At 41.3% G+C, this 15,472-nt stretch overlaps 1 protein-coding gene across 2 annotated transcripts in view; it reads left to right on the top strand.

The window, feature by feature from the left end:
* LOC143785131 (GRAM domain-containing protein 2B-like) overlaps positions 1 to 14,195 on the top strand; it is a 121,695-nt gene extending 107,500 nt beyond the window's left edge. For both annotated transcript variants that reach the window (XM_077273810.1, XM_077273818.1), the window contains exons 10-13: positions 5,076 to 5,156; positions 6,033 to 6,129; positions 6,246 to 6,353; positions 11,895 to 14,195. In XM_077273810.1, coding sequence (XP_077129925.1) covers positions 5,076 to 5,156; positions 6,033 to 6,129; positions 6,246 to 6,353; positions 11,895 to 11,910 — 302 coding nt within the window. In that variant the 3' untranslated portion in view covers positions 11,911 to 14,195. The remainder of the gene's footprint in view (positions 1 to 5,075; positions 5,157 to 6,032; positions 6,130 to 6,245; positions 6,354 to 11,894) is intronic.
* Positions 14,196 to 15,472: the final 1,277 nt, after the last annotated feature.

Here is a 15,472-nt window from a genome sequence, read left to right as displayed (position 1 = left end):
TGTTGAACGGTCCCAGGTGGGATGGACGTTCTGAAGACTACAGTGTGATCATGGTCCTGGACAGTCTGTGTTAGAAGCTCCTGTGAGTGGAGTCTTCTTGGAGCACCTGAGAGACTGTGGACCTGGATGATCGGTGTTGGGGAAGCTACCGGCCTTCGGTGGCTCTGGACTGACTGTTGTGTGCCGGCCAGGCAAGTTGGTGAACCCCGTAAGGCAGTTTCCCCAGGAGAGAGGACTGACAAGGAGTCAGCAGATGGAGCAGGAGCTCCCATAAGGTACCTCCATAAGCTGTTGGTGCTTGTAACATGAACTGTGAGGTAAACCCGTGGCAACTGGTTAGTGAGGACCAGCGTGTTTAGTTGCCACAGAATAAGGGTCCGAAACTTGAAGTGATATACTGGTTCAGTATGTAAATGGACTGCTTATGTCATGGTTTATGAGGCGTAATAAACCGTATGGACTGTTTTGTTTTAAAAACCCGTGCCCGTGTGCTGAATATCGCGGCCAAGCGAGTGTCCCCCAACACACTCAGTAGGAATAGTCTTACAACGTGTACTGAAAAGGAAAGGGCTTGTCTTGATCAGACAACTTCTGGACAGACTCACTGCCTTGTCTAGGCTAACACTGTACCTCCATGTGCCTTAAGGTACCTTCACACGAAGCGACGCTGCAGCGATAGCGACAACGATGCCGATCGCTGCAGCGTCGCTGTTTGATCGCTGGGGAGCTGTCACACAGACCGCTCTCCAGCGACCAACGATGCCGAGGTCCCCGGGTAACCAGGGTAAACATCGGGTTGCTAAGCGCAGGGCCGCGCTTAGTAACCCGATGTTTACCCTGGTTACCAGCGTAAAAGTAAAAAAAACAAACAGTACATACTCACCTGCGCGTCCCCCAGCGTCCGCTTCCTGACACTGACTGAGCTCCGGCCCTAACAGCAGAGCGGTGACGTCACCGCTGTGCTTTCACTTTCACTTTAGGGCCGGCGCTCAGTAAGTGTCAGGAAGCAGACGCTGGGGGACGCGCAGGTGAGCATGTGCTGTTTGTTTTTTTTACTTTTACGCTGGTAACCAGGGTAAACATCGGGTTACTAAGCGCGGCCCTGCGCTTGGTAACCCGATGTTTACCCTGGTTACCAGTGTAAAACATCGCTGGTATCGTTGCTTTTGCTTTCAAACACAACGATACACGGCGATCGGACGACCAAATAAAGTTCTGGACTTTATTCAGCGACCAGCGACATCCCAGCAGGATCCTGATCGCTGCTGCGTGTCAAACGAAACGATATCGCTAGCGAGGACGCTGCAACGTCACGGATCGCTAGCGATGTCGTTTCGTGTGAAGGTACCTTTAGGATTGCATTATCCAGCAGCTGATTACAGTCTCTTCTCTTCTAGAGAGCAATTGAAATTTTTATGGGAAAATAGTTGTCAGCCAAATGATCTTAGCATTGTATTTTGTGTATGATGAACTTTGATGTGTAAACAATTAGTACATATAAGCCTGTAGAAACTATTAGCATAGTGTTTCATCATTATTGGGGAGCAGCATAGCTGACATTTGACAGTACACCCTTATAATTTATTTAAAACGACCCTCCAGTTCACAGTAAATAGTAGGTGTCCAATTACTGTATTAATCTTTCTGGTGTGGTTCCTCCAATTGCCATGCTAAATCCAGTTTGTAATCTGGATCACTTTCCCCTGATGTGGACTGATCAAGAGTATAAGGAGGAACTTTGCCAGAATGATTAAAAAGGAAGGCACCAGGTATTTTAATCCCTTCCTGCTACACTATACCATTACACCTGGGCCTCATAGAAGACTGTGATGTGATAATAAAATACAATTATATTGCAATATATAGAACGTGTGATTTTGAACCAGGTTGAAGTCCCAAAAGGGGATACAAAAACAAAGAAAAAAATTAAAATCGCACAGCTTTTCCCCCATATTAAACAAATTTATAAAAGAAAAAAGTCAGATATAGCAAAATATCAAATTATTTAACCTGTATGGTAAACACTGTAAAGATGTTGCAGCAACTACCACAAAAAATGCAATAAAAAAATGATCAAAGCATTGTTTGTACCCCAAAGTTGTATGCATAAACATGACAGGTTGCACCCCAAGTACAAGTAGTCTCTTGCTGAAGTACAGGGATCCCTGTACTTTTTATCACATATACTCTATGGGAGTTTCGGTGCTTGTGCATAAATCCCTTAGCTGGGAGGTAGTATCTTCACTGTCTGACACCGAAGGACGCTATATTTTCATTTTTACATACCTTGAAGGTTCATCAATTGTCACCTTAGCTTTATACAATCCCCCTCCAGCTAATCTGGAAGTCATAAAAGAGACTGCTATATTTGCAGCCACGTCTGCTCCAACATTCTGTTTAGGGGACTTTACCTTATTAATGGATCCTCAAAAAGATAAACTGTTGGTTAACATTATGTGAGATGATGCTCAGGGGCCCTCACGTCTACAGGCTTTTGTGGGTGAGCTGGGATGGCTGGACCTCTGGATGGTGAGAAATGGTGATTCTAGAGTGTACTCTTGTCATACTCTCCCTAGAAATATGTTGTCCAGAATTGACTATGTTTTCAGAAGTGAGGAGACACTTCAGTAGGTGTCACACCTGGAATAGCTACATAGGGGCATTTCAGTTAATTTCCTAATATTACTAGAGCTGATCTCTCCCCCATCTCAAATGTGTAGTAGAATACCTGGATGGTATAAATATCATGATCCTCGTAGAGGATAGTGCTGCGGTCGTATGGACTTCTATTACTGAAAAAGAGATAATGGACGCTGCCAGTGGTATGGCGCAAGGGAAGTTTCTGGTTGCAGATGAGCTCCCTCTGGAAGTCTAAGATATATATGGCCCTCATCTTCTTAAATTATAGAATTGCTCATCAGAACAAGGCTCTCTACCGAAATCTTTGCACAATGACTATATTGTGGTAACTCTAAAACCAGATAAGACTCCCGAAAAATGTGTATCATATAGACCCATATCCTTATTAAATTTAGATAATAAAATATTGATCAAAATTATAGCAAATAGACTAAATGAAGTTATTCAGAAAACTATTCACTCAAACCAGTGCGAATTTATTCCAAGTCTGTCTACATTAGATAATATAAGGAGAGCGCAGGTAATTGCACAGTTGGGTTGGAAAGGACAGGAATATTGGGCCTTGTCATCTCTGGATGCTGCTAAGGCATTTGATTCGGTTGAGTGGGCCTACCTCGAGAAGGCCCTCTGACATTTGGCTTTGGACCAGGCTTCAGAAGATAGATTGTAGTCTTGTATCGATCTTCGAAAGCCAAAGTCTTGATTAATGGTTTTATGTACTTGCTTCCCTTGGGGAGAGGAACCAGACAGGTGTGCCATCTTTCACTCCATTTGTTTGCCATTGCCATGGAATCACTAGCTGTCAGGATCCGCCAGACTTCAGGATATCAAGGGATTAAATTGATTGCCTGATGATTTAATCCTGTTTATAGCCAGTCCCAGTGTTAGGCCGGAGTCAAACTACCGTATAACAGGGCCAAGTGCTATGTGCTTAAACATCGCATAGCACTCAGCCCAGTGTTATCCTATGGGGCAGCTCATATTTTGTGATTATTTTCTCAAGCCGATTTGGCATGAGAGAACAATCGCAGCATGCTGCGATTGGCAGCAAGACTCAACTCACTCACACCCATGCAAGTCTATGGGTGCAAGTGAATCAATACGCTGCGCTCGGATGACACCCGAGTGCAGTGCGATATATGCTGACGCCTGCAACAGAGGAAATTAATCTGTCTGTCTCCTCCATCTTCTTATAACCTTGTGGATGGGATTGAGAGTAAAGTGTCAGTTTTTGCTGACGACACCAAACTATGTAGGATATTAAAAACTGACCTTGACATTGCTATATTAGAAAACGGTCTGGATAAGATGTCTGAATGGACAAACACTTGGCAAATGAGAATTAATGTAGATAAATATAGAGTAATGCACCTAGGACGGGGGAATCCTATTGCTGCATATACATTAAATGGGAATATACCTGGTGCTACAGAGCAGAAGAAGAACTTGGGTATTCTGGTTACAAGTAAGCTGGACAGCAATACTCCATGTCAAGCAGCAGCCGCAAAAGCAAATAAAATTTTGTGTGTATATAAAGCGAGATAAAATCCCGTGATCCTATGTTATTGTTACCCCTTTATAAATCACTGGTGAGGCCACATCTAGAATATGGGATTCAGTTTTGGCTCCACATTTTGAAAAGAATATTCAGAAGTTAGAATCAGTTCTTAGTTGGGTAACTAGTTTATTATAAGGGATGGAAGGCTTCTCATATGATGAAAGGTTGGAAAAATTGGGCTTGTACAGCTTAGAAAAAAAGACGTCTCAGAGGAGATCTCATTTATATGTATAAATACATTTGTGGTCAGTACAAAGGACTGGCGCATGACTTGTTTCTTCCAAAGATCATACCAAGGACAAGGGAGCAGTCATTACAAGTGGAAGAAAGGCGATTCTGGAAGCTAAACAGGAAAGGGTTCTTTACAGTTAGACTGTGGAATGCTGTACCACAAGAGGTAGTAATGGCAGACCCTATATTCCTCAGCACACATAATATTGTGGCTTATAGATAATTTAGTGACAAAAAATGGATAATTGGTGGAGAAAGGTCGAACTTGCGTCTTTCATTCAGCTCTTCACAGAAAAATAAAGAGGTTATGACGCTAGAGAGAAGGGGAGGAAAAAACAAAAGCACTCAAATGAAAACTGGCCAAAGCATGAAGGGTTTTATTATGAATTCTGCATTTATTGTGGCCCAAATGGTCAATAAACTACAGAAGACTATATTATATACAGTTGCTATCACTATAAAATTCGTCATAACCCTACTGTAGCAGCAAGTGGAGTGGCCACTGTAATTTTAGTAATGTGACTCATCAGAACATAACTCAATACCAGTATTATATAAAAAATCCTAGGCATACGCAGACTATGTACAGAAAGGTGGGTTTACTCAGCTATTTGGTAAAGTAACTGCTATTCCACTTCTCCTACAGATGTTGCACTTTTGGTACAGAACCGTTTAAGATCCAGTAATAGTGAGGTGGATGGGCAGGCTCAAGATACTTTTATAAACGGTAAGTGCACATTAGCAGAAGAAAAAACTATAGCTTGTGAAAGTGCCTGGTCTATCAGCAACATCCTATCAGATTGGTGTGTTATCCTAATAAAGTTGAAGATGGCAAAATTATTATTAATTATTTGTTTTTAGAGCAGCACTGATTCCTTGGTGCAAACTGCTGTAGATACAAAATACAAGTATAAACTGCAATGAATAAGCTACCAATGGCAGACTGGAACTGAGCGGGAGCGAGCCCTGCCCTTGTGAGGTTACAGTTTACAGGACAGTGGGGAAGGACACAGTAGGGTGTGGGGCGGGTTGCAGCATGTCAGGTGATGGTGGGGTGTCATTGGGCTCATTGCAAGAGGAAGACCAGCAACCCAATAGCTTGACACTATCAAGATAATTAATGGCGGAGAAGGCCCTGGTGGACCTTTTGTAGGCTTACTCAAGATCAGTTTTCCTACAGAGCATTTATCCATCATGGTGCCATGGCCTGAGATTGAGCCGAAGGCTGTTTAAAGAGAAAAAAAAGCCAAGGTTAAGGAAGGGATGGATTTTGGAAATATTTTTGAGTTGAAGGCAGTAGGAGGTGGTGAGGGTTTGATTATGGGGTTTGAAGGAGAGTCAAGAGTCATTGGAAGGCAGTGGACTTCTGGTACAGTGGAAATGCTACTTCATATGTTGTTACTATGAGAAAGTCAGCACATTCGTGTTAACCCAGTATAGCCAGCTGCTTGTGTGCAAATCATTTTTGTATACTGTAAATCTGAAAACAACTTCAGAAATCCTATTAAATAATAACTGGAACATTGCATTGAAGTTATGGATGTGGGCTAAACAATTCCCAAAAATATTATGTTTTATCAAATCATTGTGTCTGTCTTTTTAGGGGGTGTTTGCCGAGAAAAGATAACTTCTGACAGCAGCCACACACAGTGGACAGATCCAAGGGCTGTGAACTCTCTCCTTGTTATCTATACACTGCTGTGAGTCTTTTTGTAAAGTACTACTTGCTATTAGTGGGTCTGGTTTGGTCTGAACATGGTGCTTCACTTGTATTCATAGTATAAGGGATGACCTTTTCTTTGTTCTTTTTTGTCAGGGTTTTACTGCTTCTCTTCTCATCAGGATATATTGGGTTGCGTATTATGGAACTGGAGAACCAGCTGAATATAATGGGAGCTTGGCCTAGAGGAGATGAAAATCATGGGTTAGTATAGGTGCATACCTATAGTCTTTTGTCTATAATTCAGCATTAGACAAAATTACTGTTTTACTAGGTAATTATAATAATCTTTAGTTATAATAATCTTTATTTTTATATAGCGCTAACATATTCCGCAGCGCTTTACAGTTTGCACACATTATCATCACTGTCCCCGATGGGGCTCACAATCTAAATTCCCTATCAGTATGTCTTTGGAATGTGGGAGGAAACCTGAGAACCTGGAGGAAACCCACGCAAACATGGAGAGAACATACAAACTCCTTGCAGATGTGGTCTTTGGTGGGGTTTGAACCCAGGACCCCGGCGCTGCAAGGCTGCAGTACTATCCACCGTGCTGCCCTAAATTATGATAGGATATATATATAGCCAATTTGCAACTTTTATTCTTTTTTCTTATTTAACCTTTCAAAGGGAATCTGTCACCTGTTTTTTTGCCATCTAATTTGAGAGCAACAAAATGTAGAGATAGTTTTGTTAATCTCCTGCTGATATTACTGTGAATTTATCACAGGATGACTAGTAATCTTGCTGCCATACAATCCTCTATATTCATGAGCTCTCTATAACGCCATCACTGACTGGAATTGTACACTGTGCATAGGCAGAAAGCTCAGCATGCAGAGAACCGGTAGATCTACAGCAGATAAAATTATGAGAATGATTAGTGTATGTGGTCATTACACAAAGTGTTTGGAATGATTTCCATGCCATTAACCAGCATAAGACATAAATTTAAAAAAATATAATACATAGCCCCTATAAATACAGTTAGGTCCAGAAATCTTTTGGCAGTGACACAAGTTTTGTCATTTTAGCAGTTTACCAAAACATATTCAAGAGTCAGTAAGCCAAAATTGATTATCTAAAAGTGCTGACTCTCAGCTTTAGTTTGAATGTATTCACATCTTCATGGGAGTAAAGGTTTAGGAATTACAGGTCTTTAACATGTAGCTGCCTCATTTTAAAGGGACCAAAAGTAATTGGAAAATTAACTCGAAAGCTCTTTAATTGGCTGAATAGGCTTTTCAGCTTTTGCTTAGTTAATCCATCATCAATTAAGCAGGTAAAATGTCTGGAGCTGATTCCAGATATGGCAATTGGAACCCACAGCATGTGATCAAATAAGTTATCAATGAAGATAAATAGCCCACCATTAGGATGAAAAAATAAGACCGCAGAAATGTTAGGAGTGGCCAAATCAACAATTTAGCATATTCTGCAAAGAAAAAGCACACTGGTGAGCTTGGAAACTCAAAAAGGCCTGGATGATCGCAGAATCTTTCCCTTGGTGAAGAAAAATGCCTTCAATCTCCACCCAAAGTAAAAACACTATCCAGGAAGTACAGTATTTTTCGGACTATGAATCACACTGTTCTCCCCCCAAAAACTCTCAATCTGCGCCTGGGGAATCAATCTGGGTCCCGGGAAAATGGTCGCTGGAGGCGGCGCATGTGCAGATTGAGATCTTGGCTCCGAGATCTCGTTTCCCGAGATCTTGGAGATCTCGTTGCCAATATCTCTATCTGCGCCCACATCATCGAGGCAATAGAAGTGTGGAGGCTTTCACAAAATGTCCCTGGAGCCCCTCCGCACCACCGAGCACCGCCGAATCTGCAGCACTAGACTGGGATAGGATTTCCCGGAGACCACCGCATCACAGCAATGGATGTGCGGGGGCTCCGAGCTTTCACAAAATGTTGCCGTAGCCTCGCACCGCTGAACCTGCCCACCAGTCTGGGTCATATCATTGCCGGACCACCAAACACCCCATGTGACTCCACTCCACCAGCGCTGCCGATTTCCCCCGGGTAAGTTGAATTCAGGACTGTAAGACTGACCCCCATTTGACGCATTAATTTTTTTCCCCATTTTCCATCTGAAAATTTGGGATACGTCTTATGATCCGGTGCGTCTTATAGTCCGAAAAATACGGTAGGTGTTTCAATATCTAAATCTACCATGCAGAGAAGACTTCATGAGAGCAAATACAGAGGGTTCACCACAGAGTGCAAACCATTAATCAGCCCTAATCATAGAAAGGCCAGATTAGACTTTGACAAAAGACAAGTAAAGAAGCCAGTCTAGTTCTGAAAAAGCATTATATGGACCGATGAACTGAAGATCAACCTGTACCTGAATGATGGGAATAAGTGTGGAGAAGGTTTACATCGGCTTATGATCCAAAGCACACCATATCCTCTGTAAAACATAGTGATGATGGCATGAGCATGCATGGCTTCCAATAGCACTGGGTCGCTAGTATTTATTGGTGATGTGACTGATAACAGAAGCAGACGTATATTTTCTGAAGTGTACAGGGATATACTTTCTTCTCAAATTCAACCAAGTGCAGCAAGGTTGATTTGACTACGCTTCACAGTACAGCTGGACAATCGCACAAAATGTATTGCAAAACCTAGGAGGTTTTTTTAAGGTAAAGAAGTGGAATATGCTGCAATGGCCGAGTCCATCATCAGATCTCCACTCCTTCAAGCATGCATTTCACATTCTTAAGACAAAACTTAAAGGGAATTTGCCACACATTTGACCTATCTAATCTATAAATATGGGCATACAGGTTATAGACTGCTGAAAAAAGTCCTCCTTGTGTCTCATATCAGCTGTGTTGTTGTGGATAAATAATCTTTATCACTTTATATAAATGACCTCTTCCAGGTTCGGGGGCGGATGGTGCCTGGAAGATAACTCTGCCTCCAGTGATTATTTTAAATATAAGTGTGAGTTACCAGTGTGATGTGTAAAGGTTACCACTGTCACCAGTGTGATGTGTAAAGTTTACTACTGTCACCAGTGTGATGTGTAATGGCTGCTCTCTGCTTTCCTGATATCTGACACATCTGCAGGTTCCTCTCAGCCTCCAGCTCACTGGCAGACATGGCTGCAATATAGCAATGCTGAGAGAAAAGCTGAAAATGTGTTTGGAAGAAAACCAATTTCAATTCTACTGTTCTGTGTCAGTTAGGTGTCTCACACTGGTAACTCTCCTTCATGTAAAACAAGCTCTGGAGGCAGAGTCATCTTTCAGGTACCATCCTCCCCATAGCCTGGAAGAGGTCATTTATATAAAAGCCAAAAATGTGTTTGGAAGGAAACCAATTTCATTTCTACTGTTCTGTGTCAGTTAGTTGTCTCACACTGTTAACTCTCCTTCATGTAAAACAAGCTCTGGAGGCAGTCATCTTCCAGGTACCATCCTTCCCATAGCCTGGAAGAGGTCACTTATATAAAAGCCAAAAATGTGTTTGGAGGAAAAACAATTTCATTTCTTCTGTTCTGTGACAGTTAGTTTTCTCACACTGGTAACTCTCCTTATTGTAAAACAAGCTCTGGAGGCAGAGTCATCTTCCAGGTACCATCCTCCCCATAGCCTGGAAGAGGTCACTTATATAAAATGATAAAAGATGATTTATCAGAAACAAGGCACCTGATAAGGGCTTGTTTCCACTTGCGAGAAACACGTCCGTGTCTCGTATGTGAAAACCAAGCTCTGGCGCCGGCACTTTGGAGCGGAGCGTGCGGCTCCATGTGTTGCTATGCGGCCACACGCTCCGCTCTGGAGTGCCGGCGCCAGAGCTTGGTTTTCACATGCGAGACACGGACGTGTTTCTCGCAAGTGGAAACAAGCCCTTAGAGACACACAGGGAGGACTGTTTTCAGCATAGGACAAATATGGTGACCAATTCCCTTTTAGGCAGAAAGACCCGCAACTAATCAAAAATTGAAGTCGGCTGCAGTAAAGGGCTGGCAAAGCATCACAAAATAGGAAACATTGATGGGTTCCTAGATTTCAGGCAGTCTTTCTTTACAAAGTATTAAAAATGAACATTATATTTATGCTAAAATTAATATGTCCAATTACTTTTGAACCCCTAAAGTGAGGAGGCGTTGTAGAAAAATGGTTGCAATTCCTAAACGTTTCACAGGAAATTTTTGGTCAACCCCTTAAATTAAACCTGAAAGTCCACACTTAATTGCATCTTGGTTGTTTCATTTTAAATAAAAAAAAAAAAAAAATAGTGGCATGCAGAGCCCAAATCATGAAGTTTCGGTCACTGTTCAAATATTTGTGGACTTAACTACGTTTTTATTTGTGTGCACGTGTCATACTAAGATATGTCTCAACTGGTAGAAGAGGTGGTAAAAGCAGTCCACGTGTATCAGATTTTAGTCCTTGTAAATTTTATAAAGTGGTTGTCCACTACTTTAACATTGATGGCCTATCCTTACGATAGGTTATCAATGTCTGATCGGTGTGGGAGCGACAATCGGCACCCCAGCCGATCATCTGCTCTTGGTGTCTGACAGAACTGACCAGTTAGGAATCTGCACATCACATCTCTGTCTACTGTATGGTACCCACCACTGGGTACTGCACATCCGCCCCATATTGATTTGAATAGGTGATGGATGTGCAGTACCCGGCGGTGGGTACTGTACAGTAGATTGAGCTGCTCTGTGCAGCTCCGCAATTAGTCAGCTCCGTCTGAAAACAGTTGATCACAGGAGTGCCAGGTGTCACACCCCAATAGATCAGATATTGATGATTTCTCATAAGTATAGGCCATCAATGTTAAAGTAGTGGACAACCTCTTTAAGGCTATGTGTACACGTTGCAGAATTGCCGCTGAAATTTCCACGGCAATTCTGCAACTCCATGCCGCGGGAAATACGCATGCGAAATTGGCATGCATATTCCCGCTAAACACTAGCGTTTTACAAGCGTAATTAGCTTGCAGAATGCTACCGTTTTACAAGCGATCTGTAGCATCGCTTGGAAAACTGACTGACAGGTTGGCCACACTTGTCAAACATAGTGTTTGACAAGTGTGACCAACTTTTTACTATTGATGCTGCCTATGCAGCATCAATAGTAAAAAGATATAATGTTAAAAATAATAAAAAAAATAAAAAATCCTTCCGGCGTCCCCTGCAGCCTTCTCGCTCCTCGCGATGCTCCTGGCAGCTCCCATTCCCAGTAATGCCTCGCGGCAATCACCCCATATGACATGGCAGTCTAGTGGGACTGCTACGTCATCACAGGTCATTGTCGCAAGGCTTTACTGGGAACAGGAGCATCACGAGGAGCATGAAGGCTGCGGGGGCCGCCGGAAGGTGTGAATATCACGATTTTTTTAATTTAATTTTTTTTTTTTCTCACAGGTATATGGTTTGCAGGGCCTGGAGGAGAGTCTCCTCTCCTCCACCCTGGGTGCCAACCGCACATGATCCACTTACTTCCGCATGGTGGGCATAGCCCCATGCGGGAAGAAAGCGGATCAATGAATTCCTATGTGTGCAGAATCCCCACGATTCCACACAAAGAATGAACATGCTGCGTTTTTTTTATGTAATGCGATTCCGCCACGGAAAAAAACGCAGCATGTGCACAAAAAATGCGGAATCCATTAAAAATGATGTGGTGCTTTTGTAAGCGTTTTTTCGGCTAAAAATCCTGAACGTGTGCACATAGCCTAATTATTATATTGCTTATTTCATCTACAGATCTCAAGATACTTGAGGTGACAACATTATCAAGATTATTTCCATTTATTTCTCAAATCTACTTGAATGACAAGACTTGTGGATCGGACCCAGATGAGTCCTGCAGTTAAGCCTGAAAATCTTGGTTATATTGAAAGGGCATAGGATTTAAGAATAAAGAAAGAAGATCATGCCTTCCAAACTAAGATTTTAAATGAACGCATTTTTATGTCCTGTTATGGCAAGATTTACAGGGATCCTCCACAAATCCTAGTTGTGAGATGGCTATGAACTAGCGTATTTAGCCTGTCATGAACAGATTGGCTTTCAGCTGGACAGCGGAGTTGCAGACTGAGACACTATTAACAGATTTACTGTTTTCCCTCTACAGATGAATGAGAAACCATTAAGTATTTCATTCTCAGGTATTTCGTAGCTTGTGTCTGTGCAGTAGTGGATGTCTCAAAGGCAAAGGATGTGAGTGAATTCTGAATGTCTGTAAATATTTTTATGTTTTCTCACAATGAGAAATTCCTACAATTACTAAGTGTGTATGTTTTCCTCTGTACAATTGTCATTCTCTAAAATGAAATATTGACCAGTGGACTAAAATTACCTTGCTAGGATACAGGATCAGGTGCTATATTCAAAGACCTGAGGGCCCCAGCAACAAAAAATAAAGGCTATCATTATAGATGAAATCATCAGGGCAGTGTTGATTACTATAAATGAATTCTCTTCATGCAAGTATTAAGCACAAATTTTACCTTTTCTTTAAAATGTTTAGGGTAGTTAGGGGCTTTGATGATATATGTGAACTGCAAATCAGTAGAACTAATCGATTCCCAATATATCATTTCGGTACAACTGAATCTGAACATATCAGTGAAACACTATGTATGAACAGTCCATTTTCACATTCTTGTGGCATTTATGTGGGCTGAAGGCTTAATGTTGTCGCCTTCAGAAAGCTATTTGCTAATGCTATTGTGGTAATCTGAAGGTACAGAATGTTTAAATCATGTCTGGCATGCTTACTGGAGCAGAGACTACAGGAAGAAAATGAAGTTCTGTTCTTCCAGGAACCGCTCGCTTCCAGTCATCAGGGCGGTGCAGCGGAATGGTACAGTCACCGCTTACTACACAATGCGCCGTAATCAATGCCGGGACATTGATTGACAGCCTGCTCTACATACACAAATGCTGCAGAGTGAGCTATCAATCAAAGTGCAGGGCGTGATTAAAGCCACACACGCTGTGTAGTGATGGGTGTCTGTAGCAGCCCACTGCCTCAATGACTGGAAGTAAGAGGCTGCAGGGAAAATAGAACTTGATTTTTTTCCCTGTAGCCACTGCTCCAGTATGGCAGCTAGACATTATATAAATGCTATTTGCCTGAATTTATCACTAAATTTTGAGAACAGATTTAGTGGTGAACTAGATGGCATTTCTGGTGGTGACAAGTTCTACTAGGTATGTAACAAATTGGTATTTGATACACACATTGCACTTTCCTTACAGATCTGTGATTTTGCAATACATATGCAATTGGTCACCTTTTATTGAATATACTGTAGCTGAAAGCACATTCACACCTGTAGATGGCATCCCAGAGAAACAAAGCGTAATTTATGAAACCATCTCCTGCAGTAGGGACTGGCTGTCATTCTATGTTGTATAGTGAAGAAGAAAGTCGTGGTGACGTGTGTGCTACCAGCATATCTGTCATCTGCAAATACAGAATGGTCACCTCTCCAAGTTGCTGGACAACTGCCAATTTCTTTCAGGTGCGGCTTTGTAGGTTCCACAGAAAGTATTCATTAGAAAGCCTACAGGAATCACTAATGAATACGTACAATGGAAATGTGTATGTTTTCCTGTAATATGAAACCTTGCAACTTTCCACCTCTAGGATAACAGGATATAACATATTTCTATTGATGTGGTATCTGCTTTTAAAGCCTTAAATTACACTGAAAAACCCTAGTTTCCCAGTGGATATCTAAAGCTATATATTGGTACGCTATGGAGATATACTATCATTCATTAAGTGTTTGAGAACTACTGCGAATGCAATGGAATATCTCTTTAATCCTTTTATTACCTCCTTTGTATGCAAATACAGCTTAGAAAATTGCATTTCCTAGATTTGTATTTGTGTTAGCTGTTATTTAATTGATCATTTTTGTAATATAATTCCCCAAAATGTTTGTATTTATGTAATGTGCTATTTTGTCAACAGATTTTGTAATATAATTGGAGATTATCTATATAATGATAGATTTTTACATAGATTATTTATAAAGATTGCACTCTTGCCTTTTTTTTTTTCATCTAGATTAATATTCTAACTCCGGGAATAAATTTGGTTATTTCATGAAAATTTCTGCATTTCTGGTAAAGCTTTTAGATAGGAACATGCAGAGCACTTAATTTTAGGGTGGGTATGAAACAGCCTGAATGGTTATGTCTGTATATAAATAGGAGTATTTGAGCTCTCCCTGATTTTAGGTTCACCCGAGTATATAAAAACTCGTTTTCACAGTTTCATCCAGAAAAGTGGGCCGATTTTTTTTTTCCCACTCTATGCAGTCTGTATACAATCTGTTTTTTAGAGCAACAGCTATTAATCATTTACAAGACCATGTACAGATTCCTGTGCTACAGAATTGCAATGAATCTGTAAAAATTGGATGTTTTACTGTGGCAACATATGGTATCAAATTTCATTTTTTGCGCACACATAGACTTGAATGAGCGTGTCTCATTCGATTTACAGAAGAAACTAGTACATGCTCCAATTTTTTTTTTTATTCACACGCTGAATCAGTCAGTAAAAATTACCGTAATCTGTCATCTGCACTGCCCCAATGAATTAATTTGGTCTGAGTGTGGTCCATTTTTTCACGGACATCAGTCAGACTGAAAAAAAAGCAATGTGCACGAGCCCTGAATGTCATAAGAATTGACGTGGTTGACTGCTCTAAAGTCAAGTTTTGCGGATGCTTTCTAAAACTTAGTAGCAGTACATGGTTAAAGGTAGAAACGTCATGCATGCATGCCTACAGTTCTGTGTGCTCCTTGTTGACAACAGGCATTATTAAGTCCCTTTATTGTAAGTAAGGCTTCACTACTTTTGGAATGTAGAGGGCAACACACTATGACTCCACTAAGAACGAAGAGATCCGTGAAATAAATAATCCATTAGGTGGTAGAGGTGAGTTTTTAAAGTGTTTGTACCATAAATGCAATTAATTACATAACCACAGAATAAGTGATAAATGTTTGATCTCTGGGATCAAGGCTGTAGAGTTCCCTATTTGAATGGAGTGACGGTCCCACCGCTGCTCCATTTATTGTCTATGGGATAATCAATAATGAATGGAGCAATGGTGCATATGCGGTGAACATCCCTACTCTGAGATTACAGGAGGTTCAAGCACTGGAATTAAGATTGTGTTGAAACTATGCTGAAATCTCCATACTTCAGGTGTTCGTTTAGAGATGGAGACAAGGACTATTTTGGTCTATTCTGCCTTGATAAGCCCATCACAGCAGTCACAACCCTGCTAATTGAAAATAGCAGAGATATCCATAGT

This window comes from Ranitomeya variabilis, chromosome 1 (genome assembly GCF_051348905.1).
Source record: "Ranitomeya variabilis isolate aRanVar5 chromosome 1, aRanVar5.hap1, whole genome shotgun sequence".
NCBI lineage: Eukaryota > Metazoa > Chordata > Amphibia > Anura > Dendrobatidae > Ranitomeya > Ranitomeya variabilis.
This window is presented reverse-complemented; position numbering and strand designations above follow the sequence as displayed.